Below are 16,021 nucleotides of genomic sequence, written 5' to 3'. Positions count from 1 at the left end.
CAGGATGGAATGAGGGGATCACAGCACAATCCCAATCGTAATTGCTACTATTAGGACCCAAGAGCCAAGAAGGGGCCGGCACTGCCAAGTGGGCTGTCCAGGAAGAGAATGTACAGCTGCTGACCCCTAAAGAACCCAACACATCTACCTCAGCCTGTTGTGTACATGGTGTGAGTAAGTGAGTGTGTGAGAGGAGGTAAAACTCTGTGAGCCATAAAGAAATTAAATTCAGAGCAAATTAAGCCATTTATCCATTTCCTTTTCACACGCTATCTCTCATTCATTTCCGCGGCTATTTCTTCCTGATGCTGCTGTCACAGGAGGTTAGTGGCACCTTAACTGGGGAGAACGGGCTCGCGGTAATGGCTGGAGTGGAATCGGTGAAATGGTATCAAATACTTCAAACACGTGGTTTCCATGTGTTAGATGCCATTCCATTCCCTCGGTTCCAGCCATTATTATGAGCCGTCGTTCCCTCAGCAGCCTCCACTGTATCACTCCTCATAGAGAGCAGACGCGCTACATCAGAAAACCTCCTGTTGACAGAAGCGGATGCACATTAAAAGGGACACATTCACTATCAAAGGATGATGTCACCATTTGCTGAGGCACCTGCTTGTTAGTGCCCAATAAAAGCGTTACCTAAGTCCATTATCTCCCAGTAACCCAACCTCTCCATCTTATCTCTCCATTGAACCCAGGCGGATCCCCTCCTGGCTAGCTCGTCATGGATGCTGTATTGATTCTGCCACCCCGCTGTGTTACTGTTGCTCACCTCCCGGGTTACAGACAAACAGTCTCATTAAATAGTAAAAAATTGCGCCAGCTAAGCACACACTATTAGCCGTTTCTAGGTCAGCACATAAATCAATAAGCGCCAGCGCTTTTATAGCACACACACAATCGACTCCCCGGAGTCGCAGGTAGACTGTTTTGATTCCCACTCCCTGCTTAAAGAAAAGAAAAATAATCATAATTAGCCACGCGGAAGCTGAGGAAGCAGTTTTGCTATTGTACTGTAGTTATGGTAAGAAACCCTTATTTGATTTCACGGTCGGCTGAGCGTTGGTTGGGATTATTGCAATAATGATAATGGTGGTGATGATTGTACTGACGGCAATTCTAATAATGCCACAGCTATTGTGTTTCTCCATTTTCTAATTAATGCATGACTTCCTCATTTGATTTATTTAGATGTATAATCCAGGGTTCATTCACAAACTAATCCAAACAACCAGTTTTTCACACCAGGAATCCAGATTAGGAGCATTGATTGACAGCGGTCCGCAGTGCACCCCTCTTGGGGATATACCTCCAGTGGTCATTGGTCAATCTCCCACTCTCCCAGTACAGCTTAGAAAAGCCCTCAGGTGGAAGGAATCTGTCATTATTATTTCATGAGCAAAGGACACACACAGTAAGCTTAACGGAACATGCCAAGGACAGACCTCACAGGATTGATGAGGGCAGATGCCAATGCATCAATCATTTAGAGATTGCTGTGTTTTTCTTCCACCCAGCACATTCTATTCTACACTACTGTAGCTGTAGATTTATAGGGACTATGTCTTGCTCTATCCCTTAGACTGAGCCTAGATAGCAGTGGATCCCTTGCTGTGTCCCTTAGCCTTCTAGTGAAGGATGGCAGTCAGTGGAGCCCATGCGTGCAGCTCACAAGGACATGCCACATGTCAGCCTCATTAGAAGAGAGGGCCAGGACTGGGCTATTTCCACGTGGCTGCACCCAGAGACCTAGAGAAGGAAAGGAGGAGAGGAGAGGGAGAAGGTGGTTAAGCGTAGGGGAAAGGGGCTGCTTGGGGTGTGGTTGATGTTGTGGCTGATGTTGGAGAGGAAAAGGTTTACCGCATGTGGGTCCACATATTTATTTATTTATTTTTATTTCACCTTTATTTAACCAGGTAGGCTAGTTGAGAACAAGTTCTCATTTGCAACTGCGACCTGGCCAAGATAAAGCATAGCAGTGTGAACAGACAACACAGAGTTACACATGGAGTAAGCAATTAACAAGTCAATAACACAGTAGAAAAAAAATGGGCAGTCTATATACAATGTGTGCAAAAGGCATGAGGAGGTAGGCGAATAATACAATTTTGCAGATTAACACTGGGGTGATAAATGATCAGATGGTCATGTACAGGTAGAGATATTGGTGTGCAAAAGAGCAGAAAAGTAAATAAATAAATAAAAAAACAGTATAAAAACAGTATGGGGATGAGGTAGGTGAAAATGGGTGGGCTATTTACCAATAGACTATGTACAGCTGCAGCGATCGGTTAGCTGCTCGGATAGCTGATGTTTGAAGTTGGTGAGGGAGATAAAGTCTCCAACTTCAGCGATTTTTGCAGTTCGTTCCAGTCACAGGCAGCAGAGTACTGGAACGAAAGGCGGCCAAATGAGGTGTTGGCTTTAGGGATGATCAGTGAGATACACCTGCTGGAGCGTGTGCTACGGATGGGTGTTGCCATCGTGACCAGTGAACTGAGATAAGGCGGAGCTTTACCTAGCATGGACTTGTAGATGACCTGGAGCCAGTGGGTCTGGCGACGAATATGTAGCGAGGGCCAGCCGACTAGAGCATACAAGTCGCAGTGGTGGGTGGTATAAGGTGCTTTGGTGACAAAACGGATGGCACTATGATAGACTGCATCCAGTTTGCTGAGTAGAGTGTTGGAAGCCATTTTGTAGATGACATCGCCGAAATCGAGGATCGGTAGGATAGTCAGTTTTACTAGGGTAAGCTTGGCGGCGTGAGTGAAGGAGGCTTTGTTGCGGAATAGAAAGCCGACTCTTGATTTGATTTTCGATTGGAGATGTTTGATGTGAGTCTGGAAGGAGAGTTTGCAGTCTAGCCAGACACCTAGGTACTTATAGATGTCCACATATTCAAGGTCGGAACCATCCAGGGTGGTGATGCTAGTCGGGCATGGGGTGCAGGCAGCGATCGGTTGAAAAGCATGCATTTGGTTTTACTCGCGTTTAAGAGCAGTTGGAGGCCACGGAAGGAGTGCTGTATGGCATTGAAGCTCGTTTGGAGGTTAGATAGCACAGTGTCCAATGACGGGCCGAAAGTATATAGAATGGTGTCGTCTGCGTAGAGGTGGATCAGGGAATCGCCCGCAGCAAGAGCAACATCATTGATATATACAGAGAAAAGAGTCGGCCCGAGAATTGAACCCTGTGGCACCCCCATAGAGACTGCCAGAGGACCGGACAGCATGCCCTCCGATTTGACACACTGAACTCTGTCTGCAAAGTAATTGGTGAACCAGGCAAGGCAGTCATCCGAGAAACCGAGGCTATTGAGTCTGCCGATAAGAATATGGTGATTGACAGAGTCGAAAGCCTTGGCGAGGTCGATGAAGACGGCTGCACAGTACTGTCTTTTATCGATGGCGGTTATGATATCGTTTAGTACCTTGAGCGTGGCTGGGTGCACCCGTGACCGGCGGGTCACCCACCACCCAATATATATTTTGGGTGGTGGGGTGTGTGTGTGTGTGTGTGTGTGTGTGTGTGTGTGTGTGTGTGTGTGTGTGTGTGTGTGTGTGCGTGCGTGCGTGCGTGCGTGCGTGCGTGCGTGCGTGCGTGCGTGTGTGTGCGTGCGTGAGTTTCTAAGAGCGTACAAATGGCATGCATGTGAAAATCTAGCTCTGTGTGTGTTTAATACATTTAGCATATTTTCAAGTGTCCCTGTTGTGTGAATACACTCCACACTCCACAGTGGATTCCAGCTGATGTTACAGACAGTGAAGGGCAGGAGGTCACTCTCACGTCCCACTAACTACTCCAAGATTGAGGCCCTTTGCGTCCTCCCTCCCCTTCTAGGTAACCTTGTGCCACTAAATATTTTTCCCACCCCAGGGCTCACCTCGCCATCATATCAGCTCAGTCCCAGCTGTATTATCTACAGTAATACTGTAATACTGCACATCCATCTTTTGCACATCTACCATTCCAGTGTTTAATTGCCATATTGTAATTACTTCGCCACCATGGCCTATTTATTGCCTTAACTCCCTTATTTGACCTTATTTGCACTCACTGTATATAGACTTTGTTTTCCTTTTTTTCTACTGTATTATTGACTGTATGTTTTGTTCATTCCATGTGTAACTCTGTGTTATTGTATGTGTCAAACTGCTATGCTTTATCTTGGTCGAAGTTGATTTGATTTGATTTGATTTTGATTTGAAATGAGAACTTGTTCTCAACTAGCTTACCTGGTTAAATAAAGGTGAAATAAATTAAAACATTTTTTTTAAATAGAGTAATACTGATAAATGTCTACTTGGGAGGCCTGATGACGTAAAATCCTGTTTAAAGCTCAGTATGTCTGTATTATCTGCCCCGAGCGTAGAAGCCACCGAGGGATGATGGGTAGAGTGTTGATTCCTTTTTCCAAGTATATTTTGGAAACGTTCAACGGCCCCTTTATAATACACAGTGTATTTGTTCGACTGTACGGCCATGAGCTCTGTGGGACCCACAATGCATTGTTCCTCTGTCTGTAGTGCATTCTGTACTGTAGTTGTGAACATGTGGTGTTTCAGCCGCAAAAGAGAGTCATATGAACATCCTGTACGCCTGTATTTTGAACAAAGGCTGAAAATCTCATCACTATTTATTTGATTTATTTTCTATTGGATGTATTAGGTTCACCATGGCGACAGCTAGTCTTGCTGGGGTCCGACATATAATAAAAAAAGACATTAAAGACAAAAGACTTTACAATTTACATACATTGAAAAACATGAACATGTTGTGTCTTCAGAATAATCAGGTAGACACAATTCAAGGCTATTAAGAGGGGGAAACAAGACTAACTTCATCAACCAAAGGGCAATCTTCTTCCTTACTCATTTCCCATATATGTCGGAAAGTAATAACGAAGAACATGTCTCCAAACTGCTGACGGTTAGGACCGTGGCACCACTGCTCAATTTCCTCAAGTGTGAAATCCCTTTGTATACAGTGGATTCTACTTTACTTTATCGATACAAGGCTTACAAGGCTTCTTTGGGAAGGGGGATGGTTCTATGTGGAACCATAATGACTCAGAGAACCCTTTCAGCTCTTCAATGGTTCTTTGCCGTTCACAAAAGGGTTCTTTGCTCTTTTAGCAACAGCTCATTCAAATATTTTGTGGTGTGGTTTGCTCACATCTTTTTTTGTGAAACCGTGACTGAGAGTGTCCTTCCAGTTGATCTAATTTGTTGTGTTATGCCATTACATGTTATATGTGACTATGTTCAGTGATGGTGTTTTGTGAAAGAATGGTTGACTAAATCGGTGGTTCTCAATTCTCTTCTCAGGGACCCCCAGCTGTTCCAGAGGTAGCTCACTTGATTCAACTTGTCAATTAGCACAATGATAATGCTTAAGGGAATGCAACAATATAATAAGGCTTACAGAGTGAAAAAAAACCTGTATGGTTCTTCAAAAGAATCTATAAAGATCCAATCAAATTTTATTCGTCACATTCTTTGTAGAAAACAAAGTGTAGACGAACAGTGAAATGCTTACTTACATACACAAAATAAAACATTTGTCACAGTAAATAACCAATTAAAAGAAAGATTAAAAATAACATGGCTATATGGCTATACGTATACACAATCCATGTCCATGGCATGATGACTCCTTGCTGTCCCCAATCCATCTGGCCATGCTGCTGCTCCTGTTTCAACTGTTCTGCCTGTGGCTATGGAATCCTGACCTGTTCACTGGACGTGCTACCTGTCCCAGACCTGCTGTTTTCAACTCTCTCGAGACAGCAGGAGTGGTAGAGATACTCTTAAATGATCGGTTATGAAAAGCCAACTGACATTTACTCCTGAGGTGCTGACTTGCTGCACCCTCGACAACTACTGTGATTATTATTTTTTGACAATGCTGGTCATTTATGAACATTTGAACATCTTGGCCATGTTCTGTTATAATCTCCTCCCCTTCATCTACACTGATTGAAGTGGTGACATCAATTGAGGTGACATCAATAAGGGATTATAGCTTTGACCTGGATTCTCCTGGTCAGTCTATGTCATGGAAAGAGCAGGTGTTCCTAATGTTTTGTGCACTCAGTATATAGGGAGTAGAACCTTTGAGATTGAGAAAGGCTGTTTATAGAACTATTCTCCATAAAGATTCTAAAATAACCATAAAAAGGGTTCTATATAGTCCCAAAAAGGGTTGTTACCATAGCGGAAGCCCCCATGCAGTATTTTTATTTATAAATCATGTTTATTTCACAAAAATATATTTTTCATCATTTTAATAATTTATTTCCCTGATCCTCTTTTTGCCATTGAAATGCTCAGTCTGATCGTTTGGGTGTGATACAAATGTAAATATATTTAGCACTTATTGGCAGATAGGATCATCTAGGATCTAGAGCCTACCCAATTTACCCCTTCAAAGTAAGAGGAAATGTATACAAATAAAAGATGTTCTGGTCATTGGTCAGGAAAATCAGATTGTGATGTCATGCTGTGGGCCAAAAACTCCATTCCGCCTGAACAGGCTGAAATTCCAGGCGTTTTTTTTCCCCCTCAAAAAGCTCTTTACACTAAAAGGGCATTATCATAATTTAAGCAATTTCAGTGTAATTTCGACCTCATAGTATGGATTTTTTTTTTTTTTACAGTAAAATTACGGTTTTGACTGCATTGCTCCTTTAATGGTTATTTATAGAACCTTAGAAAATTGTTCGTTATAGCACCACACAGTTTCCATTTAGAATCTTATGAGCACTTGTAACCCGCTATGGTTACAAGCTAAATAACCCTTAATTGGGACTATAAAGAACCATTTGTTTTTAGTGTGTTATCTGTTAAATGAAACGAATCCCATCCCTCCTTTGAGCCCCCTGCTGTCCCTACTCAGCCAGGGTTGGTTCTCCCGCATATCCATCATCGTGACTCAGAACACACGGCTGTTAAAAGCCCCCGATGACACGAGTAATGGGGATGCAAATGGTAAGTCACGTTTTTGGGGGCGGCAAGGGACAATGGTGTGTGTGTGTGTGTGTGTGTGTGTGTGTGTGTGTGTGTGTGTGTGTGTGTGTGTGTGTGTGTGTGTGTGTGAGGGGATTACTGTATGACAGTCTATTTCTAGGTTTAGCACCTCTCCATACAAGACACTTACTTCACCATCCACTAGATTGATTAGCATATTGATGATACAGCGGGATCAATTTGTTACATTCGTGAAAAAAATACGTTACTCTATATGTTAATCAAACAATTATCAAGAGAAAATCATGCATATTTAATGTGCACTAATGAAATTGTTGAAGATTGAATTTGCAGTTGGTTAGGCTTTCGCAGCTGGGAAATGTGTAGTCAGCATGTCAAGATGAGGAACAGTGCTGCAAATAGTCAGGATGTACTGTACTGCACAGTAATTATGATCGGCAACAATCAGTTACACAGCCAAACTGGTGTTTTGTTCCGGTGCTCACTGGAAAGGCTACAGGTAGGATACCACTGTATTCATTTTGTAGGAACGACAACATGTTCAATCAACCATTATGCTCCAGCTCACCTTCGTGGTAGAGTAAATAGCTCTGTAAGGGTTCGGGCTTCATAACGTGTGCAATGTGTCGTCTTCCGATACTGAAATGCAAGAGCGCGCAAAAAAAGGGACTAACCGCTGTAGTGGCAGTGCGCATTTGCGCATAACCAAAACAGTGTTTATTCAAAATGCTATGATTCGTTTGACATAATCTATCAATAAACATCCAAACATTCTAAATGTATAAATTACCGTGCTCAAATTTCACCAAGAAACATATCTCGCCTTCAATGATCAACTGGCATAGCTATTACTCCAAGTGCACATTGCCAGATTATACACGTGATAAAAAGGTAACAGTACAACGTGCTAACTGTTTATCCCCCCAAAAAACATTAACCAACATGAAAAAAGTTGTTTCAGTCGTTTTAACGGACCCCATCATGCCCCATAGTCTGACACGCATGATCTCACTCGGACGCTCCCCAATCTCCCCCATAGACAAGATCCATAGACTGGCTGTATGGTGTCAACAGGCAGTAGTAGCGTAAGGTACACTTACCTCCCAAAGCTTGCTTCATAACAAAATCCATGATAATGGCTTTAAATTCCTGCCTTTTTTATCCTCGAGGTCTCCAGCAGGAGAAATAGTCCTTTGTTGCCAGATCTAAAGTAAAAAATGAAAAGCGGTCAGTGTTATGTTTCCAACTGAAACTTGTAACTTGTCTTAACCGAAACCCTTTACTCGGAGGAAACTTTAAAAACGATATTCAGCCGTATTTCCATAATAATTCATTGATATCAGTAATTGAATATGAAGGACACCAAGGGCCAGTAGGCTATAGGCTACCAGAGCTCGAACATAAAATAGAGGCGCGCACAATCATGCATGTACCGTTTGTCACGAGCACAAATGACAATATGGTCACACTTGTCCTGTACCTACTTAGTAGGATTTTCTTTGTTGCCTAAAACATCAAATGTGATAATTTCTGTTTAGGGATCATGCAAATTATGAAGCAACGTGTGTTCTTATTGGTAGGCTACTCAAAGTAAAAAATGTTTCACCGATCCTTAAAATCAAAACTATTTTTTTGAGGTCTCCAAATTTATCTGGAGTAGCACAGAGGTGAAGGATGATGACCAAAACACCAATAACCCTCATAATTATTCGGTTATGAAACTATATACCTGCCACTGGTACTATATATGAAAACTTCCATCTTCCAGTAGCCGACACAGAATGTATCTTTTTACGATTCCAAATGTTTTGTCTACCAACCGATCAATGTTCGTACGGTTCCTATAACCTACGGTGTTCTTTCATGCACAATAACCATGCCTTTTTATTGTATTTAGCCTATTGCAAGAATAGCATATGCATTTAGATTATAAGTGAATTTCAACATATAACCGATGAATAAACGCGTTGCATTTGTGAACGCAACATGGAAATGATCGCGGTGATACAGAACCACTTCCCTGTTCATCAAAGGCAGGTTTCAGCACCATTGCTAGTGGAGAGCCCCGTTATAGTCCTACAACATAGTAAACCCGACAGCAGGGTTTTCGTCTGTGCTCATAATTACCTGTCCGGCGATTGGAATCTTTCAAAAACGACAATAAGACTCAAGGAAATGAAGTTATCTTGCAATGGCAGACTATTATATTAAGTGCACACGCTTGGCATCTCCGGTTTGCTTGCGAAAAGGGACGTCCTTGCTCCTTCTTGCACACTGGCTTTATGAGTGTGTTTATGAGGGGAACTGCAGCTGCCTTGCCTGCCGCTGATGAAGAAACTCACGGAATCAATCACATGGAGAGCTCCCTTCTGAAACGTCCCACGTTCTGACCGAAAGAGAGCGATTATTATTGACGCGGTCCAGTGAGTCTTTGTTCACCCCTCCCCTTTCGGTCTAATAGCGTCTTCTTGAGTAGTTTACCGGAATATAGCCGACAACCCAGCCTCAGCCCACAACCATGAAAAGGCTACCAAGTTTAAGCTTTTATGACCACCTATATACCTGCCTTGCTACCTTTTTACCATTTCTGACCTACATTTTATTTTGCCATGCATATGTTTTTGTGTACTTATGTGGCTGAATTAATCATTTGGAAGGTGACATCCATAGATGTTTTATATACACGGCGACATCCATCTAGGGTAGGCTTTCATTAGGCTACACATAGACATTGCATTTTGCTTCAGTGCTGGTTGTGAATGGAAAGAATAACATGTAGACCGACTTACCATTGTCAGGTATTTCTTGAGTACCTCTGTTATCACATCATTGACACATTAGACTTAACCAGATTGCACCGGTTTCACATTACGTTAACCCATCACTGGCAACCAGTTGATCTAGTTCAAACCTTATAAAGGCTTTCCTTCAACATTGTATTGTCCATGTACTGTATTAAATACTGTAGCTACATCATGTATGGGTTTGTGTTGATATTTTCAACATGACAATGATGTAATTTACTGCAATTGAAAATGAAAAGCAGAATATTGGCCACCATTAGCGAATAAAATGGTGGAATTAGTATTTCATTCAGCTGATCCTTGTTGCCTGTTAAACTTTAACTGACAGATTAGAGAATGGAATTCTATGTGCGCTCATCTGGAGTCTTGCAATATTTTCTTGGTCTTGTTAGATTCACATTGACCTAACCTTTCTTCCACTCAGATTAGAGATGGGTAGGGTTGAGTCATCCCCCATTCAATTTAAAGCTCTCCCAGTTTAAAAGTAGAATTAGCAAAAGGCATAGGTACAGGTCTTGAGTTGTGGCCATGCAGACATACAGTACCAGTCAAAAGTTTGTACACACCTACTCATTCAAGGGTTTTTCTTTATTTGGACTATTTTCTACATTGTAGAATAATGGTGAAGACATCAATACTATGAACAAACACATATGGAAGCACATAGTAACCAAAAAAGTGTTAATCAAATCAAAATAGATTTTAGATTTTAGATTCTTCGAAGTAGCCACCCTTTGCCTTAATGACAGCTTGGCACACTCTTGGCATTCCTTCAACAAGCTTCACCTGGAATGCTTTTCCAACAGGAGTTGGAAACTCTTGAAGGAGTTCCCACGTATGCTGAGCACTTGTTGGCTGCTTTTCCTTCACTATGCGGTCCAACTCATCCCAAACCATCTCATTTGATTGTGGAGACCAGGTCATCTGATGCAGCACCACTCTCCTTATTGGTCAAATAGCCCTTACACAGTCTGGAGGTGTGTTGTTTCATTGCACTGTTGAAAACAAATTATAGTCCCACTAAGCAAAAACCAGATGGGATGGTGTATCGCTGCAGAATGCTATGGTAGCCATGCTGTTTAAGTGTGCCTTGAATTACGTTAATAAATCACAGACAGTGTCACAAGCAAAGCACCCCACACCATCACACCTCCTCCTCCATGCTTCACGGTGGGAACTACACATGCAGAGATAATCTGTTCACATACTCTGCGTCTCACAAAGACAAGACAGTTGGAACCAAAAATCTCAAATTTGGACTCAACAGACCAAAGGACAGATTTCCACCGGTCTAATGTCAATTGCTCGTGTTTCTTGGCCCAAGCAAGTCTCTTGTTGTTAATGGTGTCCTTTAGCGGTTATTTCTTTGCAGCAATTCGACGATGAAGGCCTGAATCACGCAGTCCCCTCTGAACAGTTGATTTTGAGATATGTCTGTTACTTGAACTCTGTGAAGCATTTATTTGGGCTGCAATATGAGGTGCAGTTAACTCTAATGAACTTTTCCTCTGCAGCAGAGGTAACTCTGGGTCTTCCTTTCCTGTGGCAGTCCTCATGAGAGCCAGTTTCATCATAGGGCTTGATGGGTTTTGCGACTGAACTTGAAGAAACTTTTAAAGTTCTTGACATTTTCTATATTGACTGACCTTCATGTCTTAAAGTAATGATGGACTGTTGTTTCTCTTTGCTTATTTGAGCTGTTCTTGCCATAACATGGACTCTGTCTTTTACCGAATAGGGCTATCACCTGTATACCAACTCTACCTTGTCACAACACAACTGATTGGCTCAAACACACTAAGAAGGAAAGAAATTCCACAAATTAACTTTTAACAAGGCACACCTGTTAATTGAAATGCATTCCAGGTGACTATCTCGTGAAGCTGGTTGAGAGAATGCCAAGAGCTGTCATCAAGGCAAAGGGTGGCTACTTTGAAGAATCTCAAATATAAAATATATTTGCATTTGTTTAACACTTTTTTGGTTACTACATGATTCGGCAGGGTAGCCTAGTGGTTAGAGCGTTGGACTAGTAACCAGAAGGTTGCAAGTTCAAATCCCCGAGCTGACAGATCTGCCCCCTGAACAGGGGCAGAATAGGCTGTCATTGAAAATAAGAATTTGTTCTTAACTGACTTGCCTAGTTAAATAAAGGTAAAACAATTCCATGTGTGTTATTTCATAGTTTTGATGTCTTCACTATCATTCTACAGTGTAGATAATAGTAAAAATAAAGAAAAATCTTTAAATGAGTAGATGGTAATTGACTGGTAATGTATGTACACAGTAGACACTCTATGGTCTTTAAAGTACATAATTCATAGGAGAGAACACACAGCAACATGCCGCCAGCTTGTGCGCAAACAAATCAACAAGGTGCCATGACTATAAAGTACCCTGGTGCTGCAGTACTCTCCCAAGACTGGTTTCTAAGCCACCTGTTTGTGTGTGCATGGCAACCCGAGTGATGAAACTAAAGCTCTGTAATAGCCAGGATTACAGATCAACGTGGGTGTCAGATTCCTATGAAATTCAAAACCTGACATTTGGAGATATTCCTTTCTCCACCCACTGAGTGCTGAATGGGCACCGCTGCACCATCCGTTGCTTTTAGTGAGCCCTTGCCCACGTGAAAAACATAGGCTCACAGAGTAATGGACAATGTAAACAGATTAATTGATGGGCTTTGTTAGTACTGTATTATCCTGATCATTGTTACCATCGTTGTTGTACTTATTAGCATCAGGGTGCCTTGGATTTGCTATACAGTACTGTACTAAGTGCAATTTCTGTGCATTGCATTAGCCCATTAAAACTTTGGCTTTTAATATCAAACATACACCCACCCTGTTGATTCCAATCATGGTCAAAGGCTGTGTGTTTGGAGTTGCTAACCATGTAAGTCTACCACAATAAGCTGTAATGTCATTCATCGTTTGTACTATAGTTCGCAAGCTAAATATCATTAGGGACCTCTACAGATCTACAGAATTTAAGGTCTCCTTTCACGTGCAATTGAAGTTTGAACATGTGCATATACAGTACCAGTCAAAAGTTTGGACACACCTACTCATTCAAGGGTTTTTCATTATTTTTTACTATTTTCTACATTGTAGAACAATAGTGAAGACATTAAAACTATGAACTAACACATATGAAATCATGTTGTAACCAACCTAGTGTTAAACTAATCCAAATATGTTTTATATTTGAGATTCTTCAAAATAGTTCTTCAAAGTTTACCTTGATGACAGCTTTGCACACGCTTGGCATTCTCTCAACCAGCTTCATGAGGTAGTCACCTGGAATGCATTTCAATTAACAGGTGTACCTTGTTAAAAGTTAATTTGTGGAATTTCTTTCCTTCTTAATGTGTTTGAGCCAATCAGTTGTGTTGTGACAAGGTAGGGGTGGTATACAGAAAATAGCCTTATTTGCGAAAAGACAGAGTCCATATTATGGCAAGAACAGCTCAAATAAGCAAAGAGAAACAACAGTCCATCATTACTTTAAGACATGAAGGTCAGTCAATCCGGAAAATTTCAAGAACTTTAAAAGTTTCTTCAAGTGTAGTCGCAAAAACATCAAGCGCTATGATGAAACCGGCTCTCATGAGGACCGCCACAGGAAAGGAAGACCCAGAGTTACCTCTGCTGCAGAGGAAAAGTCCATTAGAGTTAACTGCACCTCAGATAAAAGTCCCAAAAAATGCTTAACAGACTTCACGTAAGAGACATATCTCAACATAAACTGTTCAAAGGAATCTGCGTGAATCAGGCCTTCATCGTCGAATTGCTGCAAATAAACTACTAGTAAAGGATACCAATAATAACAGGAGATGTGCATGGGCCAGAAACACGAGCAATGTGTTGCAACCACCTCGTCTTTGTGAGACGCAGAGTATGTGAACGGATGATCTCCACATGTGTGGTTCCCACCGTGAAGCATGGAGGAAGAGGTGTAATGGTGTGGGGGTGCTTTGCTGGTGACACTGTCTGTGATTTATTTAGAATTCAAGGCACACTTAACCAGCATGGCTACCACAGCATCTGGTTTGCGCTTAGTGGGACTATCATTTGTTTTTCAACAGGACAATGACCCCAAAACAAACCTCCAGGCTGTGTAAGGGCTATTTGACCAAGGAGAGTGATGGGTGCTCAGCGTTTGTGAGAACTCCTTCAAGACTGTTGGAAAAGCATTCCTCATGAAGCTGGTTGAGACAATGCCAAGTGTGCCAAGCTGTCATTAAGGCAAAGGGTGGCTACTTTGAAGAATCTAAAATCTAAAATAGATTTTGATTTGTTTAACACCTTTGTGGCTTCTACATGATTCTATATGTGTTATTTCATAGTTTCAATGTTTTCACTATTATTCCACAATGTACAAATGAAAGAAAAACCCTCAATTTTTTTGAGGGGCCAACAGCATTACGCCGTAGTAGATTGATACGTTCCCTAAAATGATGGTGCATGTAGATAATATTTAATTATCTTTTTTAAAACTCTTTCTCACTTATTTCATTTTGAGAATCACAATAACAGTGAGTTTGGGATTGAACAGGTTTGCCAAAACCAGGTAATTAGACTTACCCTGAAATTCCTCACAGAGGTTTTCCCCGAACCTCACAATTTTAAAAGCGGACTTAAAACCGGAGTTAACTCAAACAGCATTACTGCTTTGTATTGACTGAAATAGGTTATAGCTCCACAGTCAAAACCACTAACACATTAGATGAAAATGAATATTAGATGGAAAATTAATTATTTTCATGATTACAATTAACCGGTGTTATCAGTTGCGTTGGTATTGTTCACACATTGAAGTCACATTCGAATAGGTTATTAGGTATTCAAAGTCCATTTATTCCAACTCAAAGAAAGAACTGCTCATAAATATAATTTAAGGTTTCCAACCAATCCAGAGGCCAACTCAGGTCAGTACTAGACTACCATGCATCCCTTCCAATATCTCACCACAGATATTGATTACAGATTAATTGATTTTGCCACTCATTACAATATTGCGTTGCAATTTAAATTGGCTCAATTCTATGACTGACATGATTTCCCTAACTTATTTTTTTGAACACCAGCCATATACTTTTCTTCATAATTATGCACCAGTAGGCAATATAGACCAGTGAAATTCCCGATTGTAAGCCAAATCCCAAGTTCTTCTTGCTTCTTAAGAATGTAGGTTGCTGTTTTTTTGGGGCTTTCTAGGCATTTACCTGTCCAGATTTGCGATCATCATCTTGTTTACCTGGTTACCCATCTTCAGTTCTTCTAGAAAGTCTCTCATTTTAATCCAAACACTCAACTGTTCCAAGAGCACTTCCAGTAAAATGTATACAATCTACATACTGTATATAAAATTGGTTTAACATGGTACTAAGGTAAAAACGACTCCCAATGTTGCAATGTTTGGACCTGGTAATACGACTTCAGGTTCCTTATTCATTAAGGCATCAGCATCCTTCAGTTTGGTTAGGCGAACCGAATGAGTGTGCTTCCATTCTCCCTTAAAATACACCATTTACAATGCAGTTGAGCAATGACTAGTGTGGACGGACTGGAGCTCCAATGTCAAATAAAATTACGTTTTTGTCAAAGCTTAATTTGATTCCAGCACCCATTGGATTGCATGCAATTACACATCACCGTTTTTGATAAAAACTTCATTTTATGTGACGTCGGAGCTCCAGTCTGTCCACAGTCGCCACTCAACTCTATCATAAATCGTGGAGTTGAGTTTAGTCAGCTACAGTTTCCTGTGTATTACAAAATACGTTATGGATGCCCTGCCCAAGCTAACTGTAACGCGATTCGTCCTCCTCAGACGATGAGTATGAAGGATCGGACCAATATGCAGCGTGGTACGTGTCCATGTTGATAATTTATTAACATTGAACACCAAAAACAAAATAACAAGTAGAACGAACGAAAACGAAACAGTTCTGTATGGTGAAGACACAGAAAACAGAAACAATCACCCACAACTAAAATGGGGAAAACAGGCCACCTAAGTATGATTCTCAATCAGAGACAACGAACGACACCTGCCTCTGATTGAGAACCATACCAGGCCAAACACATAAACACAACATAGAAAAAGAACATAGAATACCCACCCCAACTCACGCCCTGACCAAAATAACACAAAGACATAATAAAGGAACTAAGGTCAGAACGTGACACTAACCTTTGCCTTAAAATGGTGAGT

General features: G+C 41.2%; 1 protein-coding gene and 1 long non-coding RNA gene across 2 annotated transcripts in view; both read right to left on the bottom strand.

Moving 5' to 3' along the window:
* The window catches only part of LOC115129504 (complexin-1-like), a 45,951-nt gene extending 36,557 nt beyond the window's left edge, over positions 1 to 9,394 (bottom strand). Inside the window, exons 1-2 of the mRNA XM_029659916.2 lie at positions 9,123 to 9,394; positions 8,096 to 8,200 (exon numbers count right to left, since the gene is read on the bottom strand). Coding sequence (XP_029515776.1) covers positions 8,096 to 8,126 — 31 coding nt within the window. The 5' untranslated portion in view covers positions 8,127 to 8,200; positions 9,123 to 9,394. The remainder of the gene's footprint in view (positions 1 to 8,095; positions 8,201 to 9,122) is intronic.
* The window catches only part of LOC115129503 (uncharacterized), a 173,039-nt gene that overhangs the window by 128,438 nt on the left and 28,580 nt on the right, over positions 1 to 16,021 (bottom strand). The window lies entirely within an intron of this gene.

The sequence above is a fragment of the Oncorhynchus nerka genome, linkage group LG5 (assembly GCF_034236695.1).
Source record: "Oncorhynchus nerka isolate Pitt River linkage group LG5, Oner_Uvic_2.0, whole genome shotgun sequence".
In the NCBI taxonomy this organism is placed as follows: domain Eukaryota; kingdom Metazoa; phylum Chordata; class Actinopteri; order Salmoniformes; family Salmonidae; genus Oncorhynchus; species Oncorhynchus nerka.
This window is presented reverse-complemented; position numbering and strand designations above follow the sequence as displayed.